Source organism: Macaca fascicularis, chromosome 5, assembly GCF_037993035.2.
Source record: "Macaca fascicularis isolate 582-1 chromosome 5, T2T-MFA8v1.1".
Classification (NCBI taxonomy): domain Eukaryota; kingdom Metazoa; phylum Chordata; class Mammalia; order Primates; family Cercopithecidae; genus Macaca; species Macaca fascicularis.
In genome coordinates this window covers 119,269,018-119,295,459 of record NC_088379.1, presented here as the reverse complement: position 1 = coordinate 119,295,459, position 26,442 = coordinate 119,269,018, and the positions used below count along the sequence as shown (strand labels likewise).

General features: G+C 36.6%; 1 protein-coding gene across 50 annotated transcripts in view; it reads left to right on the top strand.

The window, feature by feature from the left end:
* Nucleotides 1-800: 800 nt before the first annotated feature.
* Nucleotides 801-26,442, top strand: part of CAMK2D (calcium/calmodulin dependent protein kinase II delta) — a 305,845-nt gene continuing 280,203 nt past the window's right edge. For all 50 annotated transcript variants that reach the window (XM_045392801.3, XM_045392793.3, XM_065545414.2 and 47 more), the window contains exons 1-2: nucleotides 801-1,540; nucleotides 3,136-3,230. In XM_045392801.3, coding sequence (XP_045248736.1) covers nucleotides 1,476-1,540; nucleotides 3,136-3,230 — 160 coding nt within the window. In that variant the 5' untranslated portion in view covers nucleotides 801-1,475. The remainder of the gene's footprint in view (nucleotides 1,541-3,135; nucleotides 3,231-26,442) is intronic.

The following is a 26,442-nucleotide window of genomic DNA, read 5'->3' as shown; positions in this document are numbered from 1 at the left end:
AAGGCCTTTGGGAATTGCCAGAGCCTCAGCCACCATCCTGGAAAACAGCGGGGGAGGTGGGCCTGGAGGTGGCAAGTGAAATGTGGCTCAGGGGTCGTCATTGCCCCTTGCAGAAGGGGCTGCGGGGGAGGGAGACAGCCTGCGCCGGGTTCTGGGGAGCTGGCGACGCAGTGAACCCCGCTGAGGTTGGGTTTTGCCCCAACAGTCGCTGGTGGCTGTGGGAAGGGTTGGGACCTTCTCTGAGAGCAATGAACAGCCCACATCCGGCCCCTGCTGTGTCAACTTTGAGTGGCGTGGAGATGAAGTGGTTGCTCTGCCTTGCTCGGCCACAGCGGGTGTCGTGGCCCGGCAGCCGGCCTGGAGAAGTCACTGCTGCCCAGCGCCCAAAACAGGGGCGTGGGCTACCGCGACCAAGGGCGGCAGCCCCGGGCCATCCTCGAGTTGCCCTGCATCTTCCCGCTCAGTCAGCCCCAGATTGAGGCAGGCTTCTCTGTGCGGGTTTAAATGGGTAACTGACGTCTCGCCTCATTCACCCAAACCTCCAGGCTTCTCCCCCGCAAATCCTCCTCCACCCACCTGGTTTCTCCTAGACGGGTGTGCTCGTGTGTGCGACCGAAGGAGGGATAGCGAGAGATCCACGAAGGGACACACTTGGAGTCGCTAGAGGGAGGTGTGGGACCAGCGAGGAGGGGGCTTCGCCAGGGAGGGGGTGCTGGCTGGCGGAGGGAGCGGCGGGAGGAGGCGCCAGGGGAGGAGACGGAGGCCTGGGGACGGCAGACGAGGCTTCGTCCGAGCCGAGCGCTCTTTCTCTCGCTGCGCCGTCTTGAAGCCGCGCGGGCTCGTGAGCAGCGCGAGGCAGTCAAGGTGCCTCGCTTCGCCGGATCCGCTGCTGCCCGCTGGAGGGAAGCCGGTCCCGGGCGCGCACGCTCGCCCGAGCCCCGGGCGCGCTCCGCGCCTGAGCCTGCTGACAGCTGCCGCTGGGCTCTGGCTGTCCGCTCCGGGCTCCGCGGCCTCGGCCCCGCTGCACTCCACCTCCGCCCCCTCGGACTCCCTCCCCTCTGCTTCTACCCCTCCTGCCTCCAGTGCGGATCGTTTCGCAACTGCTTGCCACTCGCCCCGTGCCCGGCTGTTTTTCCATTTCCCGGCCCCCTCTTCTTGAATACTTTACCCCCTGTATTTGGGGACAGGGACTGGAAAAGGGGCGGGTGGAGCGTCCAGTGGAGAAGAAGGAAGCGAGGCCCGCAGGAGGAGGAGGATCGGCGGACCGTGGGGAGGAGACCCCACGCCACCGTTTCTGGTCATCTCCCCTCCCGCCCCGCCCCTGCGCACACTCCCTCGCGGGCGAGCTACTTTCGGACCAGGAAAGTAAGGGCGGCCCTGGGTGACAGCGCCGCGGGGCCAATCCCGGGGTTAGCCGCGCGTCTGCTCGCTTCTCGTCCGTCGCTCTCCCAGCCAGGGCACAGCCCGGACCAAGGATGGCTTCGACCACAACCTGCACCAGGTTCACGGACGAGTATCAGCTTTTCGAGGAGCTTGGAAAGTAAGCGCCTTTGCCCGGCATCCTCATGTCCCCTTTCCAGCTGAGGGCGGGTCGCGTTGCCCCAGACCCACCGGCCTCCGTCTTGGGGCGAGGGAGTTTGGGAGACGAGAGGAGTGGGAGGAGGGCCCCTGGTTTGTCAGCTCTGGGGAAGGTGCTGTCTTAGTAAGGGGAGGGAACACAGAAGGCGTAGGACCCTTGCCCCGGCTGTGGCTCATTTCGATAGTCCCTAGCCCACCTTCTCCCGGTCCCCCACCCTTCTGCACTGAGAGACTTAGTGAATTTACGATCTCTGCAGTTGTAGCTGTCATCCTGAGAAGTGTGCGCGCGCGCCTGTGTGTAATGTGTGTTTGGAGAGGAAATTAGAACCCATGTAAAATGCAACATAGATCATGTTTTCTGTAAATAGAGATGCCTCCTGGTTAGCCGGCGTGTCGGCCGTATGACCCATGTACTGAGGAGAACTCACAGCCTCAGACGGTGCCATATTTATTGATGCCGAAAGTTCAACTTGGCATGGAGACTATTTCGCATCCAGTAGTTGTTCTGTCCAGGAAAAGGGCCACCCAACAGAACCCAACCCCTTGCCCTATATCCACTGTTATTCTTTGCACCAGATTACCGCTCACCATCATTCTTCCTAGGATTTACGTGTGCATCTTTGCGTTCTCTGGGAGGATTTATTTATACAGGCAGCGGAAAAGCCCTCTGGAGACTGAGAGCGCTCTTAAGAGTAGCCTAGCATTGTGTAAAACCACCTCCTCTACCTAACTGGCAGAACTATTTGGAGATGCTAGGGAAGGAGGCAGGAGATCTACTGAGGACTTGTGTAAAGGGACCTAGGGGCCGAGCCGTGAATGCTGATTTTAGTAGCATTGAACCCAAACCCAATTCCTCTTTCACTAGTTTCGACTGTTACTTTTATGAAAGGGGTGCGTTTATATGTATGTTGTTGGTTTATACTGTAATTAAAGGAAAGGTAAATATTTTTGAAGGTAATAAAAATTATATATGTATATATTGTCTGGTGTTAAAACATGGAGAATATGTCGGAAGAGCAGCTTAATTCAAATCTCTCCCCTCCCCCAGCCCAAAACAAGACACAGAGAAATCACCATACCAGGATTTGTTAAACCACACTAATGTGCTCAAGATTGATATTTTAATGAAAATAATCGCCGTGTTTACTTACTTGGAACCACATTAATTTTTTGTTTCCTACCAAAGTAAGTAGGCGGCAGATTTTTTTGCTGCTCTTCCTCTGCTCTCTTCTGTGCAGGGTTTTTCTCAGAGCATTTGGTGCTGTGAGTGTGAACTGTAAAATGTTTTCAAATTTCTTGTGCAAACAAGAGCGGTCATAATTGGCAGTTCCTTTCATTTTGTTGATTAATAATGTGTGCTCCCAGTTAAATAAAATTTACTTTTATTCTTCAACATTAAAGAAAGTCTAGGTTTCCAGGAAGAATTGTTCATTTACTGGATATTACTGTACTTCACTGGCAATCCACTAAAATCAATAAAAATGCTCAGATTTTATAAATTTTTTAATGGAATGTTATATCTGTTATATTAATGACCTGCTAATTATTGGTTTCCAGGGGGGCATTCTCAGTGGTGAGAAGATGTATGAAAATTCCTACTGGACAAGAATATGCTGCCAAAATTATCAACACCAAAAAGCTTTCTGCTAGGGGTGGGTATTTTCAACCACATATATTGGTTAATTTTGTATGTGTCATGTTGATTATAGGTTCTGTTGTATGTAAATATCATGTAGTTATAACTGAATTTTAGACTTAGGTATCATATTACATACTGAGATTATTTTCTTCCTGAATGCTTCTTGGTCTGTACAGTTTAAAAATAAATGGAAAGATATAATTATTATTCGATAATTGCTATTAAAATTCTATCTGTCCTACAGGCAATAGCATGAATAACTATATTTTAAAGCAAATAAATGTCAGGTGCATTTTGCTTATAGTTTAAGTATAAAATAACTTTTAGAAAGACGATGGAATGGAAAAATATAAGTCTCACAACTGTCATAATTCCCTTTTGCTTTTGGGAGGAAAATAGGTCATAGCTCAGTTGAATCATATATTTCAATTGTAGTTACACTTGAACTTAATTCATCAAGGTATATTTAACAGTAATAGCTTTGATAAGAAAAAAATTTATGATTGCTATATTCTAGGAAGTTTAGTTTTATTTTGATGTTTCTGTGTGCAGCTCAGACCTTTACTTGATCTTCGTGTTAAGGCTTCGCACAGACTCATGTAATGTATTTTACACATGTAGTTTATAGCTACAGAGATAATTCATACTCGTAAAATAGCTGTTGACATAAGCAAAAAACTTGGAGGACTCTCACTGCATTCTTTTTATTTAGTTGAACTCATGCAAAAGTACTTATGCTGAAATGTTAGGCATTCCAATTATTGTGGGCACGTGTCTGAGGTATTTCCATGGGAATTTATGGTTTGATGAAATAAAAATGAAATGAAAATGAACAAAATACCATAGTGTAAGCTCATCTCAGTGACCTGGTTTATTTCAAGTAATGAGAGAAGAAATTCCATTAGGTTTAGTTTTCTTCATTTAATATGTCTTTTCAAAAGTGCTTCTTACCAAAGTCCTGGCATCATTGCTTTTGGTCTCTGCTATGATTAGTTTTTCCATATTTATTGCAAATTCTACTTTTTACATGCACTTTAGGTTTAGGTTGGTATTTTAGTTTATCCATTTGCATGGGATGTTGTTTTAATTTCTTTCATCTGATTTTGACATGATTCTGAGGTAGATCTATAAAGTAACCAGCACCATAGAATCATGGTATGAAAACTAATGAGAAGGATATTACGTTAATTATGTTCTCTTAGTCTCTACTCCACAGGAAGGTTTTAACAGTGAAAAGGAATCGCTAAACTCTAAGTGTCATTTTAATTAAAAAAAATGAAAATGTGTAGTTAGAATCTTTCAGTGCTTCTCTTATTTCCTTCTGTGTGCTAGATAATTTTGGCTGTGGTGGAGGTATCGTTTCTTTTGAAAGCATTACAATACCTGTTCCAAGATTTTTGGTGGTGTTTCTTTCAAAACAAATCAGTGTAGTGCTTCACTTTTACTAATTTTCTTAATTAGAGCCATCCCTCTTCACTCATCTGAATTTGTGCTCCCTAAATCAGAATAACAAATATACTTGTGCCTTATCACATACATTTTACTCTCTTTTCCCTTCAATCTGTGGAGAAGAAGTCTTCTTTGGCCTGATGGAATCTCTTCTCCTTGCTACTCCACCAGTGTTCCTTACCTGCTCATATTCTGCTTCAAAGAACTACCTACGTGTCCCAAAGCTTTTTACCCCTTCTGGATTTAATGATTTTAATTACTCTACTTAGGAAAAGGTACTAGGGTGAAGAGTTAGGAGACATTCTTCTTGCCTGTTCTCTTTTTTTCCTTGTGACTTTGGGCAAGTTTCTTAACCTGTTGATGTTAACCTACCTAAGAGTGAGCTGGTGGTGAAGAACATTATTAATGCTGCAACCAAAGGCTCTGAGTTTAACTTCTGATGCCTATACCTACTGGTTGTGTGATCTTGGGCACATTACCTATATTCTCTGAGCCTCAGTTTCTTCATCTGTAAAATGGGAGTAATAACAGAGTTCTTCCTCACAGGGTTTTGTGTGGAGTGAATGAATTGACATAGCATAGAACAGCGCCTACCCCACAATATGCAGTCAATGAATATTATCTACTATTATTATCTAATAAAGTTGTCATAATGATCAAATTAGATTACTTTTGTGAAAGAACTTATAAATCCAGTGGCAGCCTTGATTTAGCTATGAGAACTACCGTTTGAATCTTTGCTTTACTAATTAGGTATAAAGTCTCTTTCCTTCTCTCGATATCAGGTTCTTCACCAGTAAAATGGGAAATCATACTTATGGAGTCTTCATGGGGGGTTCTGAGGATTCAGGGAATTTAATAAGAATCACTTCTTAAACTGCGAAGTATTGTGTCAATTTTACCTCTTATTATTGTTCTTCTGAAAAATTACAGAACTTTTCCTTCAAAATGGTCAACAATTTTATTTTATATTGTAACACTAATTGGAGCTGGTTGTAGAATATTTGTGCCTTTGAATGAATTCATTTGTTTAACCTGTACTCATATTGAATTATAAACTCTTGAAGAAAAAAATACCATGTTTTCATTTTTTGATATAACATTCCCCAGAATTGAGGGCGTAGAAAGGGCTCAGTACAGAGTAACAAGAATCAAATATGGTTGTTGAATGACTTGTAAGTGTTAAGTACTTAATTTACTCCTAACAACAAGCAAATACTGAAAATAAATCTGTGAAGTAGTATATTAAGAGGATATGTTTTAACATGTTAATTCTTTAATAACACTCATTTCAGAGAAAATAATGATCCAAATAAACCATTTTTGCAGAAAAAATTTAAAAATAGTGAATATATTCAAAGGCAAATGTAGAATGAATTGCAAAATAGTATGCTTGTTTTTTCTAAGGTACTGATTTTTGAGAGTTGCATACGGCAACTTTTGTGGAACATACTTTTTTTGTGCAAATTTTTGTTTGTATTTGAAATTCCATGACTCTTTATACCCAAGCCTTTAGTCTATTTGTTTTAAAGACCAGGCAGCTTCTCCAACTCCACTAATGTTCTTTAAATATAACATTACAACTGAAAAAGAAAGGGCTATTGTTAATAAATTTAAGACCACGAGGGAATTGCCAAAAATTTGGCTACATTCCTGCATAAATTTGCACATCCAACTATACTGTCAACCAGGCATTTTTCTGTGCCTAGATTTTAATGGATTTCCAGCAGACAGTTTCAGTTGTATTTCCTCTCAGCTGTTAGTCATACATACCATATTTGGGGAACTCTGAGTCAATTGAAGAATTTCTTACCTTTTGTGTTAGCATGTGCATGCATAGAACATTCATTATACTATACTGAGCATATAAATGAATACACTCATATATAATTTCGCTTATTTTGAAAATAAAAAGTAGTATGGAAGCATCTCAAGCATCTTGTATTTTATATGTAACTTCTATCTTCTATAAAGTTTTTGTTAGATGGGCATTGAGGGCATGCTTAGTAAATGTTGAATAGTGATAAGATAATTTTTGCCTTATATTTTCACCATGAGAATTAGAAATTACACCATTTTAATCCCAAACACAGTTAGGGTAGTACTTAACAAAAGCCAACTTTTTCTGCTGCTTTGATATTGTTTATTTATACATGTTTAGAACTGTGCACTGTTGTCAAATTATATAAAGTCCAAGAAGAGCTGTGATTACAGTTCAGAATCTAGTGGACTGATGGTTCTCATGGCAGATATCTTTAGAAATAGTACCTATGGTTTATTTTGCATTTCAAAGCCTCGTGGTGGTAAAATATTTTATATGGAAGTAATGGCTTCTTGATATTCATCTTCCAGTGTATTTCTTGATCGTTAGAAACCACTTGACTGTTTATATAGAGTCTGATGTGCCACAGTCGCTGTTTTTGTAAAATATAATACATTACAGTATAGGGTTAAAAAATAAGTTATTGCGGCCGGGCGCGGTGGCTCAAGCCTGTAATCCCAGCACTTTGGGAGGCCGAGTCGGGCGGATCACGAGGTCAGGAGATCGAGAACATCCTGGCTAACACGGTGAAACCCCGTCTCTACTAAAAATACAAAAAACTAGCCGGGCGAGGTGGCGGGCGCCTGTAGTCCCAGCTACTCGGGAGGCTGAGGCAGGAGAATGGCGTAAACCCGGGGGGCGGAGCTTGCAGTGAGCTGAGATCTGGCCACTGCACTCCAGCCTGGGCGACAGAGCGAGACTCCGTCTCAAAAAAAAAATAATAATAATAATAATAATAAGTTATTACAAGTATATGTTACCTCTACTCTATTGCTAAAGTTAAAAGTGATTTCATTTTATATTTCTGTAAAACTTCAGGCTTAAACAGTTAAGGCACTTTGATATTCTTTGATTTTACTAGTTTTATTAATTCCTACATTGGTGATATTAGTAGTACATGAATCAGGACTTTATAAAACTACTTGCCCATGTATACAAAGTTAGGCCTCATCTATAAAATCTAAATGTTGTGTGTGTGTGTGTGTATATATATATGCATATATATATATATATATCCCTAAGTAACCCTTTTTGATGTTATAAAAGGGATGTTAAAAACTAATTCTTGCTACTTTTCTTTTATTTTTGGCATCCAGGTAGTCAAGAAAGTACTGTAATTTCTCAACTTCAGGGTTACTTGTCTTGAGTTGGAAATAGAACCGAAACTATATAGATGGATTAAGTTCTGATTATACATTATTGATTTGGCAAATTGGAACAATTTGGACAAATTAAAATTTGAAGGTTTCTTGGCAAGAACAATGTTTTAAGAAAAAAATTAGTAAATCATTTTTATATTTGTACATGGAATCTCCCCAACTCTTCAGTTATGGACCCAGAAGTGGCATGTGTCATCCTTACTATTTTGTATCCTTTACTTACGTTTAGTTGTATTTACATTCTTTCATAGGTCTTGATATTAAACATTTGTTTTCCTCTTTTGTTGAATGAAAACATTACTGCTATTTAAAACTAGTTAGGAGATACAAATAATAAAAAAAAGTATATCCACACTTCCAGGAAATAATAGAATCCTTTTCTGTATTTCATTAAATAAAGAAAACTTAATAAAGAAAGTTGTTGTCAGGTGCCGTACTGTGATATTAATAACTAGTATAAACCTGTGAGAACTTTGTTTAGACAATTAGATTAATACTTCTCATTTCCATTGAAATGTTGAATAAACTGAATATAACAATTAAAATTTAGCAGTACATCACCTTTTATGGATCTTTTTAATGGTAATAATCACAAATTACTAGAAATCTTATATGTACTGGGCTTTTCTTGGGCAACTAACTTTTTTGTTAACTAGAATTTTAATTTATTTTTAAAGTCTTTTCCTTGGGCTTATATTGAGATTAACTCGTAGTATCTCTAGGGCTGGGTTGGTATATTTTTTAACATCAGTCTTCACTATTTATTGGGGTGTAATGTATGCAGTGTTTTAATCATTGGCAGTTAATTAATGATTATTTACATAGAGGCTGTATTAAAGATTTTAAGTTACAATAATATTTTTAGTAAACTACACTGCAATGCATTAAATGGAGTATTAGCAACATTTTAACCCTGAAACATATCTTTATATTTCAAATCACTTTATAGATCATTAAGTATATTCATATGACTTTATTTTATGTGTTTAATAAATATTAAATGATTTCAGTGGACAGTGTTAGGAAAAATAAAGGCTATCTACATAAATAGACATAATAGAAGACATAAATGGCATTACAGTTCAAGCATGAATAAAGTACTATGGGCTTTTAAAGGAGGAAAAGATTATTTCTGCCCAGAGATATAAAGAAAGGCTTTCATATAGTATTGATTTAAAGAAATTTTGAAAGCTGTAATGTAGATGGGGCTTAAGTACCACCCCCCCCCCACCCGAAAACAAAAGAGTCTAAATAAACGATTTGGGGAAGTTGCTCAAAGTAGTTTAAATATCTGATTATAACAAAATGTTATGTTATTCATATGGTAAAATTTGTTGTAATTATCAGTATACAGTTATTTTTAGAATAAAATTATTTTAAATGAAGTAGGCTATATCTTAAGTGACAAAATTTCTCTAATTCCAGTTGAGAGAGATATAGCAATACTTAGGAGAAATCATAGACCTTTCATCTGCCATAACTTCTCTTACTCTAGCATAGGGAAATTGGCAGATTTGAAGAGGAGAGAGGGCAGCTTTTTTTGTTAAGTTTGTTTGGTTTTGTTTTTAAATCTCTTAACTATCATTGTAATTACACACAATGACACAGTGACATCGTTGATTTTTTTAGTTACCTGACCCCCTTTTCTGGTGTTACAGTCTCATTTTAACTCCTTAGAACTATGTTTATTACTACCAAAATCAATAATGCCATCTTCATTAATAATAATTTAGAAAAATATAAATATTAATAGCCATTATTTGAAGAGTCCCTTCTATGAGACAATAGGTATATATTTACAAGATACTTTGTTTTATTTTATTTAACCCACACTGCAGCCTCCTAGAACAATTTTATATCCATTTTAAAAAAGGATACTGAGGCTCTTGTATAAGGCCTCAAAATTAGTAACTGATTAAGAGTCAGGATTTCAATCCAGTTTTCTCTGGCTGTAAAGTCTGACTCTTTCCATTGTCACCTCCTGTTGATTGCTATTAGAGAGAACTTATCTTAACCTCTCTGTATTCACCTGTGTGTGCTTAACTCATCTTACAAACTTCAGAGTCCTTCATATGAAGCACTATGCCTTACATTTTATCTTCCCATTGCAGTGTGGGGAATTGAGTATTTCTTTGGGAAAATACATTTAGAGTTCCAGCTTGTGAGAGAAGATAGTCTTTTAAATGCTACTGTAACATAAGATCAAAATGAAGTTTCAGACAGTCCCTCCATGCTATCTTCTGGAAGGAAAACAATATAGTGAAAAATGTTATTATAATAAAATGGTAGGAAAATGGTTAAAGGGGAGTTAAGTATTTTGGTAAACTTAATTCATTAACTGATTAAAAATATCTCACTATACAATAAGTTTCTAGGATTACTTCTTCTAAATGATTCAGTTGTCACTGCAAACAAAAACTCAGCCCTTCACCAAATCCCAGAGAAACCTACTCAGAAAGCTGTTCTACTTTTCTGGTTCATGTTGTTTAACCAGTGAAGAATGGAAGACAAATTTTTGTTGTTTTGTAGTTTCCTTTTGAACAACATTGTTGTATGTAGCAAATTCTTACAAAAAGATGGCAATTTAAAGAAAAATATAAAATTGTCAAGTTCTATATTTGTTGGAAAAATAACTTAGGTGCAGCAAGTAATATAAAGGTACACAGAGAAAGTATTGTGATATAATATTTATATACAGTTAATTGTTTTACAGTAGGTTTCCTATTTTCCTTTAGTTAGGTTGATTACATAGGAATTTTAAAACTTTTACTGCATAAAATTTGATATATGTAATTATATCATATATATTTAATTTTATAACAATAAGCACTCAGTAAGCCTCCACCCAATAACTAGAACATTCTCCCTACTTTCAAAGCTACCTGTGTGCTTTTTGTTGATCCTTATCCCTTGTATCTCCCTGAGAGCTAATCCCTATCCCTAACTTTTTTAGGAGAGAAACTTCTTTTTATTTCTTCATACCCTGGAGTTTTTTTAATTAACTGGCTGATCTCAGTGGAACAATCAGTCATTCATGGAATAAATCTATGTACCCATTTTCTAGGTAAATTGTATTTTATTTTGTGTGGTATATGTGTAAACTCATGGAATAAAATGCATTACTTCTCATATATTAGTATATAATTTTACCCTCTCTCTTAAATATAGGCAATGCTTAATTTATTTTGATTTTTTTTAGTAACAGGAAATTATTTTCTTCCTATGTCTCATAAATTTTTAAAAATTTTTTTATATATATCTTTTTGAGACAGAATCTTGCTCTGTCACCCAAACTGGAGTGCTGTGGTACGATCTCTGCTCACTGCAACCTCCACCTCCCAGGTTCAAGTGATCTCCTGCCTCAGTCTCCTGAGTAGCTGGGATTACAGGTGCATGCCACCACGCCCGGCTAATTTTTGCATTTTTAGTAGAGGCGGGATTTTACTATGTTTGTCAGGCTGATCTTGAACACCTGACCTGGTGATCTACCCAGGTGGGCCTCCCAGAGTGCTGGGATTACAGGTGTGAGCCGCCGCACCTGGCCGAAATTTTATTAATGATTATGTATACACATTGAAATAAAGCATGAATAACTTATATAAAAATAACTTATTAAATGTAAATATAGTAAGTGAAAGTTTATCAAAATTTTCTGTTTTATAAAGAAATTGTGGATAGTTGAGATATGCTACATTATGCTATTAGTGTTTACATTAAAATTTGATGTTTTGATGAGGAAATAAGTACTTTTGCATTTTTTTGAGGCAATGTTCTGGATAATTTGAATTTCTGCTGAGGGGTATTTGTTAGTAATACAGCCCCAAACTCGGCATATTCCCAGTAGACTCATCAACTTTCCCCCTCTGTCAATGGCACAATAGTTTTCCTAAACTTTCAAGCCCGCCTGATTTTTTTTTCTTATCCTATCTCAACACCTTTTTCATTTTTTCCTTATTTTTCACCATCCCAATTTGAACTCTCTTTTCTTTTTGCTTCAACTCTTTTGTTTTGGTTTTTGAGACACAGTTTCTCTGTTACCCAGGCTCTAGTGCGTTTGTGAGAACCTAGCTTACTGCAGCCTCCAATGCCTGGGCTCAAGTGATCCTCCTGCCTCAGCCTCCTGAGTAGCTGGAACTATAGTCATGTGGCACCATGCCCAAGTAGTTGTTTGTTTTTATTTTTTGTAAAGACACAGTCTTTCTGTGTTCCCCAGGCTGGTTGGTCTTGAACTCCTGGCTGTAAAGCAATCCCCCCATCTCGGGCTCTCAAAGACCTGGGATTATAGGTGTGAGCCACTCACTGTGCCTGGCTGCTTCAACTCTTTTAGATCGCCTCCTAAATGGGTTTGGTAGATGATAGTTGCACATTTTTTATTCATTTATTCAGCTCATCATTAGATCTTTTAGCACTCGCTGTGCTGGGCAACTTGATACGTTTTAGAGATACAGAGGTGAAAGACGTTTCTTCCTCAAGTATTTCCTGGCCTATGAGTATGGATGACAGCCTGGCATTTAGTAGAGTCTGTGAAAGGGCTGTGATAGACGTGTGCACAGGGCCTTTGAGAGCATGCGGAGACAGGCTCAGGGAGGTTGGTCTCACATATTTCCTGAAAAGATTGATGTGTGAGGTTGTATTTTGAATAAATTAGGTGAGCCTGCTAGAGAAGGGAGTAGGCAGCCTGTTCACAGGGAGCCTGCTCCATCTTCCTGAGGGAGTGAGTATGCCTGGTACTGTTGCAGTACTCTCTCCTTTAAGATCCAGTTCGGGTGCTGCCTCCTCCGTGGTCTCTACCTTCTTCTCTCACCTCTCCTTACTTTCTCTAGCCAGAGAGATTGTTGTCTCCTTCTTTGTCCTTTCAGTAGATCTTTCATATCTTATGGAGCTTGCCAGATTTCTCCCCTTGTATTGCAGTCATACATGTTGTGGCCTTCAGGCATTTGGTGACGTTTCTTAGTTTATCTTCAGTCTGTGTCTGGCACAGTAATTAATATTGCAGATACTTGTAAATGTTTGTTGGATAAATGGACAAATAATTGCATGACCAAGTAAGATTCTGTATATTGAAATAGACATGCTTCAAAGAGAAACCTATGACTGGCAAAGTAAATGAAAATTGACTAAGACTTCATCTTCATGTCAAATGGCGTACAATAATTCTATAAATTAATTTCTAATTCACAAATTATTTCATAAGTTCTGTCATGACAAATTCTGCTTTATTGGAAAGAATTTTGTATAATTCAGTATTTTCTTTTTGAGCAACTACTTGCAAATTCTTATTGCTGCTTTTTTTTAAAACCATGTATCATAAAGTGGCTCATTAATGAGGGCTAATGTTCTCATGGCCTGTGTGTCCATCAGCACCACTTCAATAATTCCAGACTCATGTCATGATTAAATTATTTTAACATGTTTGAGTTTAAAAAAAATTTGATCCATTCTACAGAGGTAACTGATTACTTACTTTTTCATTTATTTTTTGACAAAGCTCATCTTTAAGCAGTATGGTGACACTTTATAGAGTTTTAGATATACATATCATGGATGTTATTTGCTTAGAGGATATTTGATTTTTTTTAGTAAAGGCAGTTAGAGGCCAGCTGTTTCAACTGCTGTGTCTGTCGTTGAGACATTTGGTGAGAGAGAATGTACTTGTTTCTGTATTGGAAGGCTCTTATATGTTGAAAAGCACTTACTTGTGTTGTCTCCTCAAGGAAATTTCTTGTGTGATATGTTGCAAGACACTGGGCGGGGGGGGGTGGGGATGGTTCATAATTCTATAGCTTTACAGTACTAATATATATACTAAATTAGAGACATATTTCTAATACCTATTCTAATATATTTAGTTATATATTACATTCTATTTATAGCTCTTACATATAAGAAAATATTCTTTTCATAAAAATATTCATATCATATTTTTAAATGATGACTTAAAGACTTTAGTCATAGTGGCAATAGTGATTTGGGGAATTAGTGCAGGTGTACATTTTGGCAGTTTTGTAGAAATTGTATCCATGATGAATATTTTATTACTTTGATAAAATGAATTTTATATGCTTTAATACTAAATATTAATATTTTAGGTATAGAGAGAATTACAAACTTCAGACATACCTCTGAAATAAATATTTATTTATTACAGTTTTGTATAAATACATTTTTAAATAATCATATCATAAAATATATATATTCTAATTACAGAATTTGGGGAAATATGGAAAAATAGAATGAGGGAAAGACACATTTGTAGTTCATTTCCCCCAAACAAGCACTGTTAACATTTTGTCACTTCCTTTTTCTTTAGAATACTGGACTAAAATAGTACAATTTTGTGTCCTGCTTTTTTACTTAAAATTATAAAATTTCCCTATGTACTGCAAATCTTTTGAATTCTTAATAAGTGAATTATACTTCACTAAGTGACTAGAACACCAATTAATTATTTTGGTATTCTTAGTACTTTTTTAAAATTTTTGCTTTTTGCTATGATGACTGGCACTATTATAAACATTCTTTTGTATAACTTTTTTTATAGTTCTGATTAGTTTCTTAGGAAATATTCATAGAGGAGAATTGATGGGTTAGAGGATTAAATGTCATCGAAATTTTTCTTGCCTAATTACTTCCTGTAAATTTTGTACGTTTCCACCAATGACAAAGTATGCGAGCGAGAAATTGAATTTTAAGGAGCGTGATTCTAAATTTCAATTCCAGTTTAACAAAAAATGCTTATTCACCATGTTCTGGTCCTTCTGCTAGGTGCCGGATAAATGAAGGTACAAAGGACAAAAGTCCCTCCTTTCAAGGTGAACAGATGTAAAGTCAAGTAAAATTACCATTCAGGTTGATAAATCTAACAAAGGGAGTGTTTACTGGGTTCTGAGGTGTAGGAAACAACTGTTGGGTTGATGAGAGGTCAGGGAAAACGTCCTAGAGGAGCTGATGTTTGAATTGGCTTTCCAAAAGAATCAGTTTTGAACTGAGAGATAGGTAGGAAAAAAACAAGTTTCAAAGGATATGATGAAAAAATACTCATGAGAAGCCAGAATATTTGAAAGTACCAATAAAGACTGAACTTGAGATAAGCACTTTCTAACTCTTGGTGATCAACTTATCAGGTATAGAGTTTTATGAAAGCATGCAAAAACGAATGAAAAGAATGGGAGTTTTTTCTTCCAATGAATCATTAAGTATAGCAAGAGCTGTTGGAGGTTCTTCAATAAGGCAGATTATGGAATTTTACAACACTGAATTATTTGAAATGAACAGGTGATAAGAGATGAATAATTAACCTCTTTCCTACCTCATATTTTGTTTTAGTGAGCCTTGGGGCAATACAAAAATTTAAGAGTGACTAAGTAGAAAATAAAGGACTGGAGGATAATTAGAAATTTTTTTTTTAAAAAATCAGCTAGTACTTTAAAGTGCACTAGACAATCCAGTTTGTATTTATAAATAAGAAAAGGTAGTTCCTGTAGTTGCAATATGGATTAATGACTGTTTAAAAAAACTTCATAGGTTTCTGCTCAAATCCAAAACTAAGATGTCTAAAAATGGTACTGACATTATTAACTGCTTGAATACCTGTTGTCAAGATAGTGCTTGGCACCCACGACAGGTATTTATTGAATACATGAAGGAATAAAATGATTCCCAAACGATATCATCTTATGATTAATGAATACATATTTGAGGACCTAGAACTTTTAGCAGTAAGATTTGCATACACTTTTCCTAACTATAGCATGTTTTTGTTTTTTTAAAAAAAGTTCAAAATTCTACTGTTAGATTAATTCTGTGATATAGTTTATAATTTAGCATAAGCTAGTAATAGGAAAATAGTCATGTCTTTATTCCCATGATTTAAATAACAAAACAATCTTCCACTCACTTAGAAGACAACTTCGATTTAAATATTTAGCCTCCCTAGCAAGGCCCAGCTATGAATTTTTTTCCCTGTTTTTAGAAGAATTTTAGCAACAGTAAAAAAGCAGTATGTAAGATTTTGCTATTTTTGTTAGTTTTGAGGACTGCTTGCCTTGTAATTTAAAGGGGGAAAAAGGATCATTGTTTTACTCTCTCTCTCTCTCTCTCTCTATATATATATATATATATAAAATTAATGGTAGTTTTTTTTGTTTAGTTGATGTAGGAACTTTGGGAGTAGAGCAGAAAGCCTATTGACTTCAAAAATAGTGACCCAGGGTTGGTATAATCATTAGAAAGCGGGCTGGGAAAAATCCTAATTCCAGACCTCAAGTAGAATTTCAGTATCAGAATCACTCCTGTTCCCTAAATGTAGATCTCCTGATTTCAGGCCATTTTTAATTCTAATAGAATTAGAGAAGAAGACAAATAAAAGCTGTCAAAGAGAACTATTTACCTCCTATAGATAGGATTGAGACCTACTTTTCTGTAATTTTTAAAGTTATTTTTGGGAACAATTTCTTTGGGTTGACTTTGCCTCCTTCACCCAATGCATCTGTGTGATCAGGAAAAGGGAAAACAAGATTTAATTGTTAATTTTTAAAAAGTCTGTTTGAAAGAAAAAAATACATACTGTCTTATATTGACAGAGAACCAATTATTGGGTTACCTTCAACACTGTATCCTCCATTTAGTGCTGATAATCATAATGTCCATAATCTCCCAATAACAAAATAATAAAGAGGCATGAACAGGGGTGGCTAAAGGATCATTGAGATGACTTTTAAAATAATAATGATTTATAGAAGAAATGGAGTTAATATTTGTTGACCTTCTACAAACTTTAAAATAGATAGAAGGTTTTAAGGTATCTGTTTTGAAATAATCCAAACCAAATAAATCTAAACTTAGAAATACCAGTATTAGAAATATACAGTGAACACACACAAGGTCAATTTTGAAAACAGCACTTAGCTTTGAGAGGATAATTTCTCCTTCACCCTGAATGCAAATGATTTATTCAGCCCTTCTGTATCAAGCTTAGGGGATAAAAGAGGGAAATGGAGTGAGAAATGAGTCTTTGGAAAATTATTATAACTCACACTAATGCTTATTTAGCATCTTTCATTCAAGGACCTTAAGACATTTCCTAATTGAGTTCCATAGTACTTCTGGAGTGTGGGTAAGGGACATTCAGAGACTGCTGTACCCAGTGCTGTAAGGCCTGCCATCCCTGAGTGGCATGTTGCAGCTGTTTTGTAGGGTGCATCATATTCCCTTCTGGGCCAGATAATGGAGGAGACAGCATTATCAAGCTGAAATCCCAGAAGGATTAGGGGAACAGGAATGAATTACCTGGATTGGAATTTGGCCAGCTTTCTGGGTCAGAAACCCTATTCCTATAAAAATGTTCTATCTTTAAAACATTTTATATTCTGCTTTATCCCCAAGAAAATAAACTACATCACTTATTTTCTGCCAATACCTTTGGGAGCTTAACATTAATATTGAGGAATGTGACAGCCTATGTCTACTATTAATGAGGAAAGAAAATGAGGTTAGCATTTTATCTAAAAGATATTAGAAGAGAAAAACTATTTGTATTATGCCTGTCAAAAGTAAACTGTGAGGTGCCAGGCGTGGTGGCTCATGCCTGAAATCCCAGCACAGTGGGAGGCCGAGGCAGGCAGATCACGAGGTCAGGAGATCCAGACCATCCTGGCTAACACGGTGAAAACCTGTCTGTACTAAAAATACAAAAAAAGAAAAAATTAGCTGGGTGTGGTGGCGTGCGCCTGTAGTCTCAGCTTCTGGGGAGGCTGAGACAGCAGAATGGTGTGAACCTGGGGGGTAGAGCTTGCAGTGAGCCAAGATTGTGCCACTACACTCCAGCCTGGGTGACAGAGCAAGACTCCATCTCAAAAAAAAAAAAAAAAAGTAAGCTGTCGCGGTCATGAAGATGATAACATATGACCAGGTCCCACAAAAAACTTACTAACTGGTTTGATGAACAGGAGACACACATAGATAATTATGAAGAAGATATATATGTATCTTCAGTATCAGAAGAAAGTATTATGAGAATTCAGTGTAGCCTAGTGATGACATTTAATGGTAGAAGCAAGAAAGGTAACATTGAGGAAGCAGAAGTTGTGGTGCATAGAAGGAAGAAAGAAGGACAAAGACACAGGAATGCAGGAAAGTATCTAATGTTTAGGGAAGAACCAAAAATGTTTATTTGGGCAAAGGATAGACAATCTCGGAAATCAGGAAAGAAAAGGTTAAAAACACATAAAGGTAGTTTACCAAATTGCGAATGTGCTCTTAAGTATACCGGAGACACATTAAAGAGAGCCTCTGAAGTTACTTGGTAGCAGTGAATGAATAGGATTGATTGGCCTAGAGTATGAGAGACACTGAGATTCTGAAACCTTAAGATAATAAGGGATAAGGCAGGAGGACACAAGGAGGACTGAGGTTTCAAAGCTGAGTCATGGGGAGAATTAGTTTTCACGTAACAAGTTGAGAAGTGAGAATCAAGAACTGATTTAGATGAGGGAAAATGATTAATTGACATATATTGAGATATATGCAATATATTCACATTGAATTATCAAAAAGACCTTTGAAAATTGGGTGTGGTCCTTGAGAAAGTGCCTCTGGAGACCATGCAATGTACTGTATAGATTACCAGCATTGGCTATGAAATCAGATTGCCAAGATTCAAGAAGTGGCTCTACCACTTCCAAGTTCTTATGACCTTCCCAAGCCTTGATTTTCTTATCTATAAAACTGTAATAATCAATTTTGCTGCTATGATAATCGATTTTGTGATTCATTTGCACGGAGAAGATAGTAGAAGCTATGCTAGTGGAGAAGACAACAAAGGAGAGTATAGAAAGGAAAGAAAAGAGGGCCTAGGATAGTGTTGCAGGGAAATACTTCATTTTTATGGGTGAAAAGAGGGCTAGTTTAGGATAAATGGAAGGATATGGCAGAAAGGTATGAAGGAAATTAGGATAATGCAGTGATTTGAATTCTGAGGGAGGGAATTTTTACAAAGGAGGGGTGGCTAGTAATGTTCAGAATTGTAGAAAAGCAGAGAGAAATGAAGACCAAGAAAAGCCCTCGATTTCCCATATAGCAGAATTTCAACAGTGTTTAGGACAAGGTCATGAGGATTGGGTCATTAGACTATTACTTGTTTTCGTATGCTCAGAACCTAGCACATTGCATAAAATATAACAGGTATTTAATGTTTGCTGAAGGATAAAGAATTAATGACTTTCTTGGGGTTAAGGAACAAATGGAGATAGCATGCAAAATTTGCTTGTTTAAGAAAATGGGGGCCGGGCATGGTGGTTCACGCCTGTAATCCCAGCACTTTGGGAGGCCGAGGTGGGCGGATTACGAAGTCAGGAGATTGAGACCATCCTGGCTAACACGGTGAAATCCCGTCTCTGCTAAAAATACAAAAAACTAGCCGGGCGTGGTGGCGGGCGCCAGTAGTCCCAGCTACTGGGGAGGCTGAGGCAGGAGAATGGCGTGAACCCGGGAGGCGGAGCTTGCAGTGAGCCAAGATCAGGCCACTGCACTCCAGCCTGGGAGACACAGCGAGACTCCGTCTCAAAAAAAAAAAAAAAAAAAAAAAGCGGAGGGGAAGAAAAAAGAGAAAAAGAGAATTGGGAGTAATTCCAGGGATTTATCAGGTCAAGGGAATTAACTTTGGGGATAAATAAAACCAAAGCTTATTTGAAAGAAGAGGAAAAAGACTAGGTAAGGAAGAGAAGGACTGACAATGCAAGGAAAGAGGGTAGTATTTATTGTGCACAGTTAAGGAGATTGTGGGCATGAGTGAGAAGAGATTAGGGAAAATGCATTCTTTTTCCTCAGCGGACAGCAAGAGAGTGAGAAAACAGCACATACTGAAAGGTTTTGAGGTGGCGAAGAGGACAGTTATAGTTCTGCTGAGAAGAAAAGAAATAGAAGTGAGGTTGAGAAGTTGGATGGTCTTTGGAGATTGTAGAAAGGAGGCAACCAAGAGCATTGTGCAGTAGTAGTAACAACCTGAATCATTAGGAGGTACAGGCCTTGAATCTAGCACCAAGGTGTCCAAAAATGGCTCCCAGAACCTATGGCTCAGCAAGGTGAGACTGCAGAGATTCTGGCATTTTTAAAAGATTTAAGGAGAAAGGTATCTTTTGTTTACATTATTTTTTCTTAATTCACATGGCTAGTAATAATAGAGCAACTAGAATATAAACCCAAACTAGCTAATAGTAAAACCCTTGATATTGTCATTCTATTATGTTCCTTCCAGGTTGCATCTAGCAGAGAGTTGAGGTGAGGGAGGCAGTTAGAAAGCAAAAAAATTGAAAATCAAACTTTATTCTCTAGGAATAACTGCCAGAATGATGTCATTTTGGAATGTTCAGTAGCATATTTCTTTTTCTACCTGAAAGTGAAACCTGGGAAATCTTTAATTTACAATCTAAGTTTCCCTTATTACTTTTCAATTTCATTCCATTTTTCTGCATAAACAAAGGACTCAACAGGCAGCTTTTGATGGCTCAGAGTTGTACATAGTTTTTATCAGTAGGAAAGTACTATTTATAGATAAAAATTATCATAGATCAAAAATAGGTAGTACATGCTTTGAAAACATAAGTTGGTTCATCCTGGATGTCATATTACCAAAGTTGAATATGGTTCATCATCGTGAATATTCTATTTCTTGTGCCTTGCTTACATTCATATCTATATGTCTCTGGTTTAGTGACTGTGATGATTGGGACTTTTGGTTTGGTAAGTTTTCCCAAAAGCATTGGTATTCCTAATGCTTTTTTAAAAAAGTCTGTCTCTTTTTAAAATTTGCTTTTCCAAGTTCACTACAAAGAACTTTTTCTTTGAGGAAAAAAAAAAAAAAATGAACTCAAAAATTGTTATTGAGGTAGGTGTGCTTAGTAGGTGTTTGATGTTGTTTTTTCTTTTTACATAAAAATTTTTTTCCACTTTATTATTCTTTTGCCCATTTCTTCTCTCATTACTATTACTATTGATGTTTAAAATCCAATTATTCCTGATTTTTCCCTTCTCTACCACACTATTTCTCACAAACAAAACAGTTTCTTGAGTTCAGACTTCAAAGTTCCAGAAGACATTTACTTTGTACCTTCCCTGGTTATTAGCTTTTATCTAATAAGGAAAGTTTGATATTTTTTATGCTGAAAACTTTGTAACCCTTGGACTTTGTTTCTCTGGTTCCCAAGGGCTCTCATGTCTTATATTGTCCTCATTATGTCAGTCATCATTTATTTGTTCATTCATTTGCTCATCTATAACAAATATTTATTGCGCAGCTGCTGTGTGTAGGCACAGTTCTTGATTCTGGGGGTAGATTGGTGAACAGAGTTAAGGTGAGAGACATGGCTAAAGGCATTTGGATAGATAAGTGCCATGCAGTGCTATAAAGAAAATATAGCAGGCCTGTAAATTAGATAATGACCTTATTGGAGTTACTTTAGGTAGAGCTGAGGATGAAGCATTTGAGCTGAGGCATTAATGATGAGAAGAAGCAAACCATGAGAAAATATGAAGAAAGAACATTCCAGGCCAAAGGACCAAGGTGACAGTGAGCTTGCACAGGAGTAGAAAGAAAGTCAATGTGGGTGGAATGTAATTAGCAAGCAGGAGAGAAGTACATGATGATGTTGGGAGGTAGACAGGGGATGGATTGTGTAGAGTCTTTTAGCCAAGTTAAGGAATTTGGATCTTATTTTAAATGCATTGATAAACCATTTAAGGATGTGGAGCAGGGAAGTAATGTGATAGGATTTTGTTTTAAAAAATATCTCTATAGCTGCCATGTGGAGAATACATTATAAGCAAGTGTGAGTGAAAGCAAGACTATAGTATTCTCTCTCCCCTTATCTATGGGGGATACATTCTAAGACCCCCAGTTGATGTCTGAAACTACAGATTGTACAAAACTATATATACTGTATTTTTCCTATACATACATAAATATGATAATTTATAAATTAGTCACAGTAAGAGATGAACAAGTACTAATAAAATAGAACAATTATAATAATATACTATAATAAAAGTTATTCTGTGCATGTAACTGTTGCCGTTTGAAGTGCGACAGCAAAACTGCATGAATTTCTTTCTTCTTTTTCACAATTTCATGGATAGAAGATTTATTCTTACCATAGTTCTTACCATACACATTTTTTTATTTCCTTATTAAGTGGAGAACTTTCATCTTTTCACTTAAAGGAAGTGAAAGCTTCCTTTGCTTAATGGCTTCTCCTTGGCATATTCCAATTGCCAGTATCACTACTCTTGCACTTTGGGGCCATTATTAAGTAAAATATTAAGTAAAATAAAGGTTACCATAGCACTGTGATACTGCAGCAGTCTGTGATAACTAAGATGGCTGCCAGGAGGGTAGCATAAACAGTGTGCATCCACTGGACAAAGGGATGATTCACATCCTGGGCTGGACAGAGTTGGGTGTTACAAGATTTTATCATGCTTCTCAGAATGGCACACAATTTAAAATTTATGAACTGTTTATTTTGGAATTTTTCCACTTAATAGTTTTGGACTGTGGTTGACTGCAGGTAGCTGAAACCTCAGAAAGCAAAACTGAATTAAGAGGAGACTCCTATAGTTAGGAGACTCTTGCAGTCTATGGGAGATGTGAAGGTGACATTAGAAGTAGTGAGAAGGATGGATTTTCGAGGAAGAAATTTAGGACTTGCTGATGGAAAGGTTGTGAGGCGTGAGGGAAAGTGAGGAGGCATGACTACTTGATCTACTACTAGATCTAGTAGTAGATGATTACCAGTCAAACCAACTGTCTAATGGTGGCACTGTAACTGAGAAGGGGAAAAGTAGAGTATACTACGATTGAAGTGGGAAATCAAGAGTCCAGGTCTTGACTTAAATGTGAGCTTTATTACCCCTTACCTATTAGCAATGATTCATCATTCTTACCTCTCCTCCTCTCCCTCAAACCCAGGCAACCACTTATCTACTTTCTGTCTCTATAGATTTTATTCTGAACCTTTCATCATACAATGTGAACTTTTTTTTTTTTTCTGACTGGCTTCTTTCACTTAGCATAATACTTTCAAGGTGCATCCATAGTATAGCACGTGTTATTGTTAAATAATATTTCATTATATGGGTATACCACATTTTGTTTATCAGTTCATCAGCTGAAGGGTATTTGGGTTGTTTATACTTTTTGTCCATTCTGAGTAATGCTGCTATGAACATTTATGTTCAAGTTTTTTGTGTAGACATAAGTTTTTATTTCTCTTGAGATATACCTAGGAATGGAGGAAATACTGTACATACACATATTCAAGAAATACAAAGGAAACAGTTTATGAGATAGTACTCTATATTATAGTATAGGAATCAGTTATTACTAAACAGATGAATTTGCATTATAACACATGTGCATATAATTAATAGCCAAGGAACTTGCAATAGTTTAGATATTTTAAAGTGTGAAAAAGAAATGGAGTGAAGAGGACGGAAGGGGTCAAGGGCTAAAAAACTGCTCATTGGGTACCATGCTTAGTACCTGGGTGATGGGTTCAATCATACCCCAAATCTCAGCATCACATAGTGTATCTTTGTAAGAAACTTGCACATATATCCCCTGAATCTAAAATAAAAGTTGAAAAAACAGGACATGGAAGTTGATTTTCAGAATAAGAAAGTAGTTTATGACCATTTGCACTTTATGAATGAGAAGAAGTATTATATCGTGTAGGAAAGTTTTTATTTAACCATGATTTTAAATTAACTATGCCCGGAGTTGAAAGAAACGTCTATTTCATGTCAAAGAAACATCAACCTATTATTGAATGATCTCTTTACTCATGTCAATTATTACTAGAAAGAATTTGGCATGGGAGCTTTATTTGTATCATAGACTTTTGTTAGACTATTGATGTGGATGGCTATTTTTCTTTTAATTGAGTGGAAAGTTGTATAAGTCTCATACTGGATCCACCCATTCCTGTTCCCCTTTTGTTGGCGAGTGCCTGTTTTTGCATATTACTTGCTGGGCTGTGGCAGATACCCACAGTCTATTGACACTGGCATAAAATTTGCTAGGCTTTTGCTTTTGGGGTAGGAAGCTATGCTTGGGATTGATAGGGATCTGAGGACTGAGGAGAAGTAGATTGAAATTGTCCTTCACTAAAACCTGGGGTTAGTTTGATGGTCAGTGTGAAGTTTCCATTTTAATCTTTCAAATTGAAGAGTACATTTAGGATTCATTGAACACCTAATAATGCAACACGCTGCCTTTCTTTCCAGTGAAATTTGAATGTTGAATTTCAGTTCTTTTGCAGCATTATATTTTCTTGATCTGCCTGACAAAACAAGATTAACACATCTATGAAGTATTTCCATTTACACTGTTGTTCTAAGTGTTCTGAACAGTAAGGAATTGAAAAGAACAAAGAAAGTATTTTTTGAAGGAATATTTGAATTCACAGTATTTATTTTTACAAATCAAAAAACCATTTGTGGGATGTGTTATTTATTTTTGTATATATTTAAAATTTGATGTATATTTCCAAGTGAGTTAGTAAATATTGTTCCCCATATTACATCATTTATAAAAAGCTTCAATTAACTTTTAAAACTAGGCTGGATTAATAACCTTTTAAAGCCTTTCAGAGTTGACTCTTCCCCCAAAATTTTCAATGATGTGGGAAAATTCATATTGGGAAAATTTCCCTTAATATTTGAATGGTGAGTATATACTAATATTATTTCATTGTATTTTTAGTGATATATTTAGTATATGGAGATATATATATACATAGACAGGATTCTTAAGAAGGAGATACAGGAACCATAAAAAGTTATGTTTTGCCAGAATTATGTTTTGCCAGAATCCACTAAAGAGGATAATAACACATTAAAAATATTTTTTGCATTCACTCATTGTGCAATATCCTATTTTCATTTTAAAAAAATCAGGTTGGTAAGTCTACTGGAAATATGAGACTGCTCAACTTTCCCACACATTCTTTCTCCCTTGTGGGTTTTCATATGGGTATATTTAAACAGCTGCATGAAACCATTATTTGTGGAGGATGGATTGGAAGGGAACATTTACAGATCATCTTGTATAATATTTAGGTCTTCTTTAGGCAGAACCATCAGAGAACTAAGTATAGTGATTTTATAGATAGGAGATTATTATTTCATCTAACTTATTTTTTCTCACAAAATTTTTTTTTTTTTCAAAGAACATATTTAGATTCTTCACTCATTCTTGTGGGGTTGTGCTATACAAAAAAAAAGAAGTGATTTATCACTTCTTTTATAGAGAATTGGAAACTTTGATTTCTAACCTTAGCAACATGACCATAGGCAATTTGGTTGACTTATTGTGATTTGAAGAAGCCTATTTTGAGGTTGTAAGAAATAATGAGGAAACCTGAAAGGCACATTGTCTTAGGCGCATATTTACCATGTGACTATGGCTTTCCGGATGGAGAGAACAAGTTAAAAATTTAAAATGAGTGGTTCTAGACCTTGCCTAAATTCATTGACCCAAATGAGATCTCTTCACTCCTTCCCAATGCATATTCTCATTTACTAGAGAGCTTGACGTTTTGTTTTGGATCTAGTTCCAATTTTATTATTATAAAGAAATGCTATCTTTAACGATAAACATTCACAACCAGATGATATGAAATGTTTACTAAAGCATTATAAAAATGCTATTATACCTTAACGAAAATATAAAGGACAGCGAAGGATAGATGCAGTTAATAAAGATTTTTTATATTATGGAAAAATATTTGTAACATAAAATCCACCATTTTAACTGTTTTTAAGTGTACAATTCAGTGGCATTAAGTACATTCACATCGTTGTACAACTGTCACCAATATCTATCTCCAGAAGTTTTTCATCTTCCCTCACTAGAACTCTATATTCATTAAGTGATATCTCTCTATTCTTCTGTTCCCTCAGTCCCTGGCAACTACCCTTTCACTCTGTCTCTGTGAATTTGACTGCTCTGGGTACTCATGTATGTGGAAGCATACACTACTTGTCTTTTTCTGTCTCATGTGTTTTACTTTGCATATCTTCAAGGCTTATCCATATTGTAGCGTGCATCAGAATTTTATTTCTTTTTAAGGCTGAATAATAGTTCATTTTATGTATATACCACAGTTTGTTTATTCATTCATCTGTTGATGGACACGTAGGTTGCTTCTATCTTTTGGCATTTGTTAACAGTCAAGATTTTTTGGATTTGTCCAAAAGGTATATATGATTATTATATATATATGTGTGTGTGTGTATATATATATATATATATATATATATATACACACACACACAAAGGTATATATGATTATTAAATTGAACATTCTAATTGGATGAAATGAAAGGGTATCAGTGATAGAGTTTATAATTTTAATTTATTGTACACAGGAAAGTGCAAGATCATTTTACCCCCAAATACTATTATTATGTTGTAAACTGCTGACTTTGAATATTCTATGACATAAATAGAGAAGTTGGAGTATACAACATGGATGTATATTTATTTACCTGAAGGGAAAGATGAAATTTTTCATAATGTG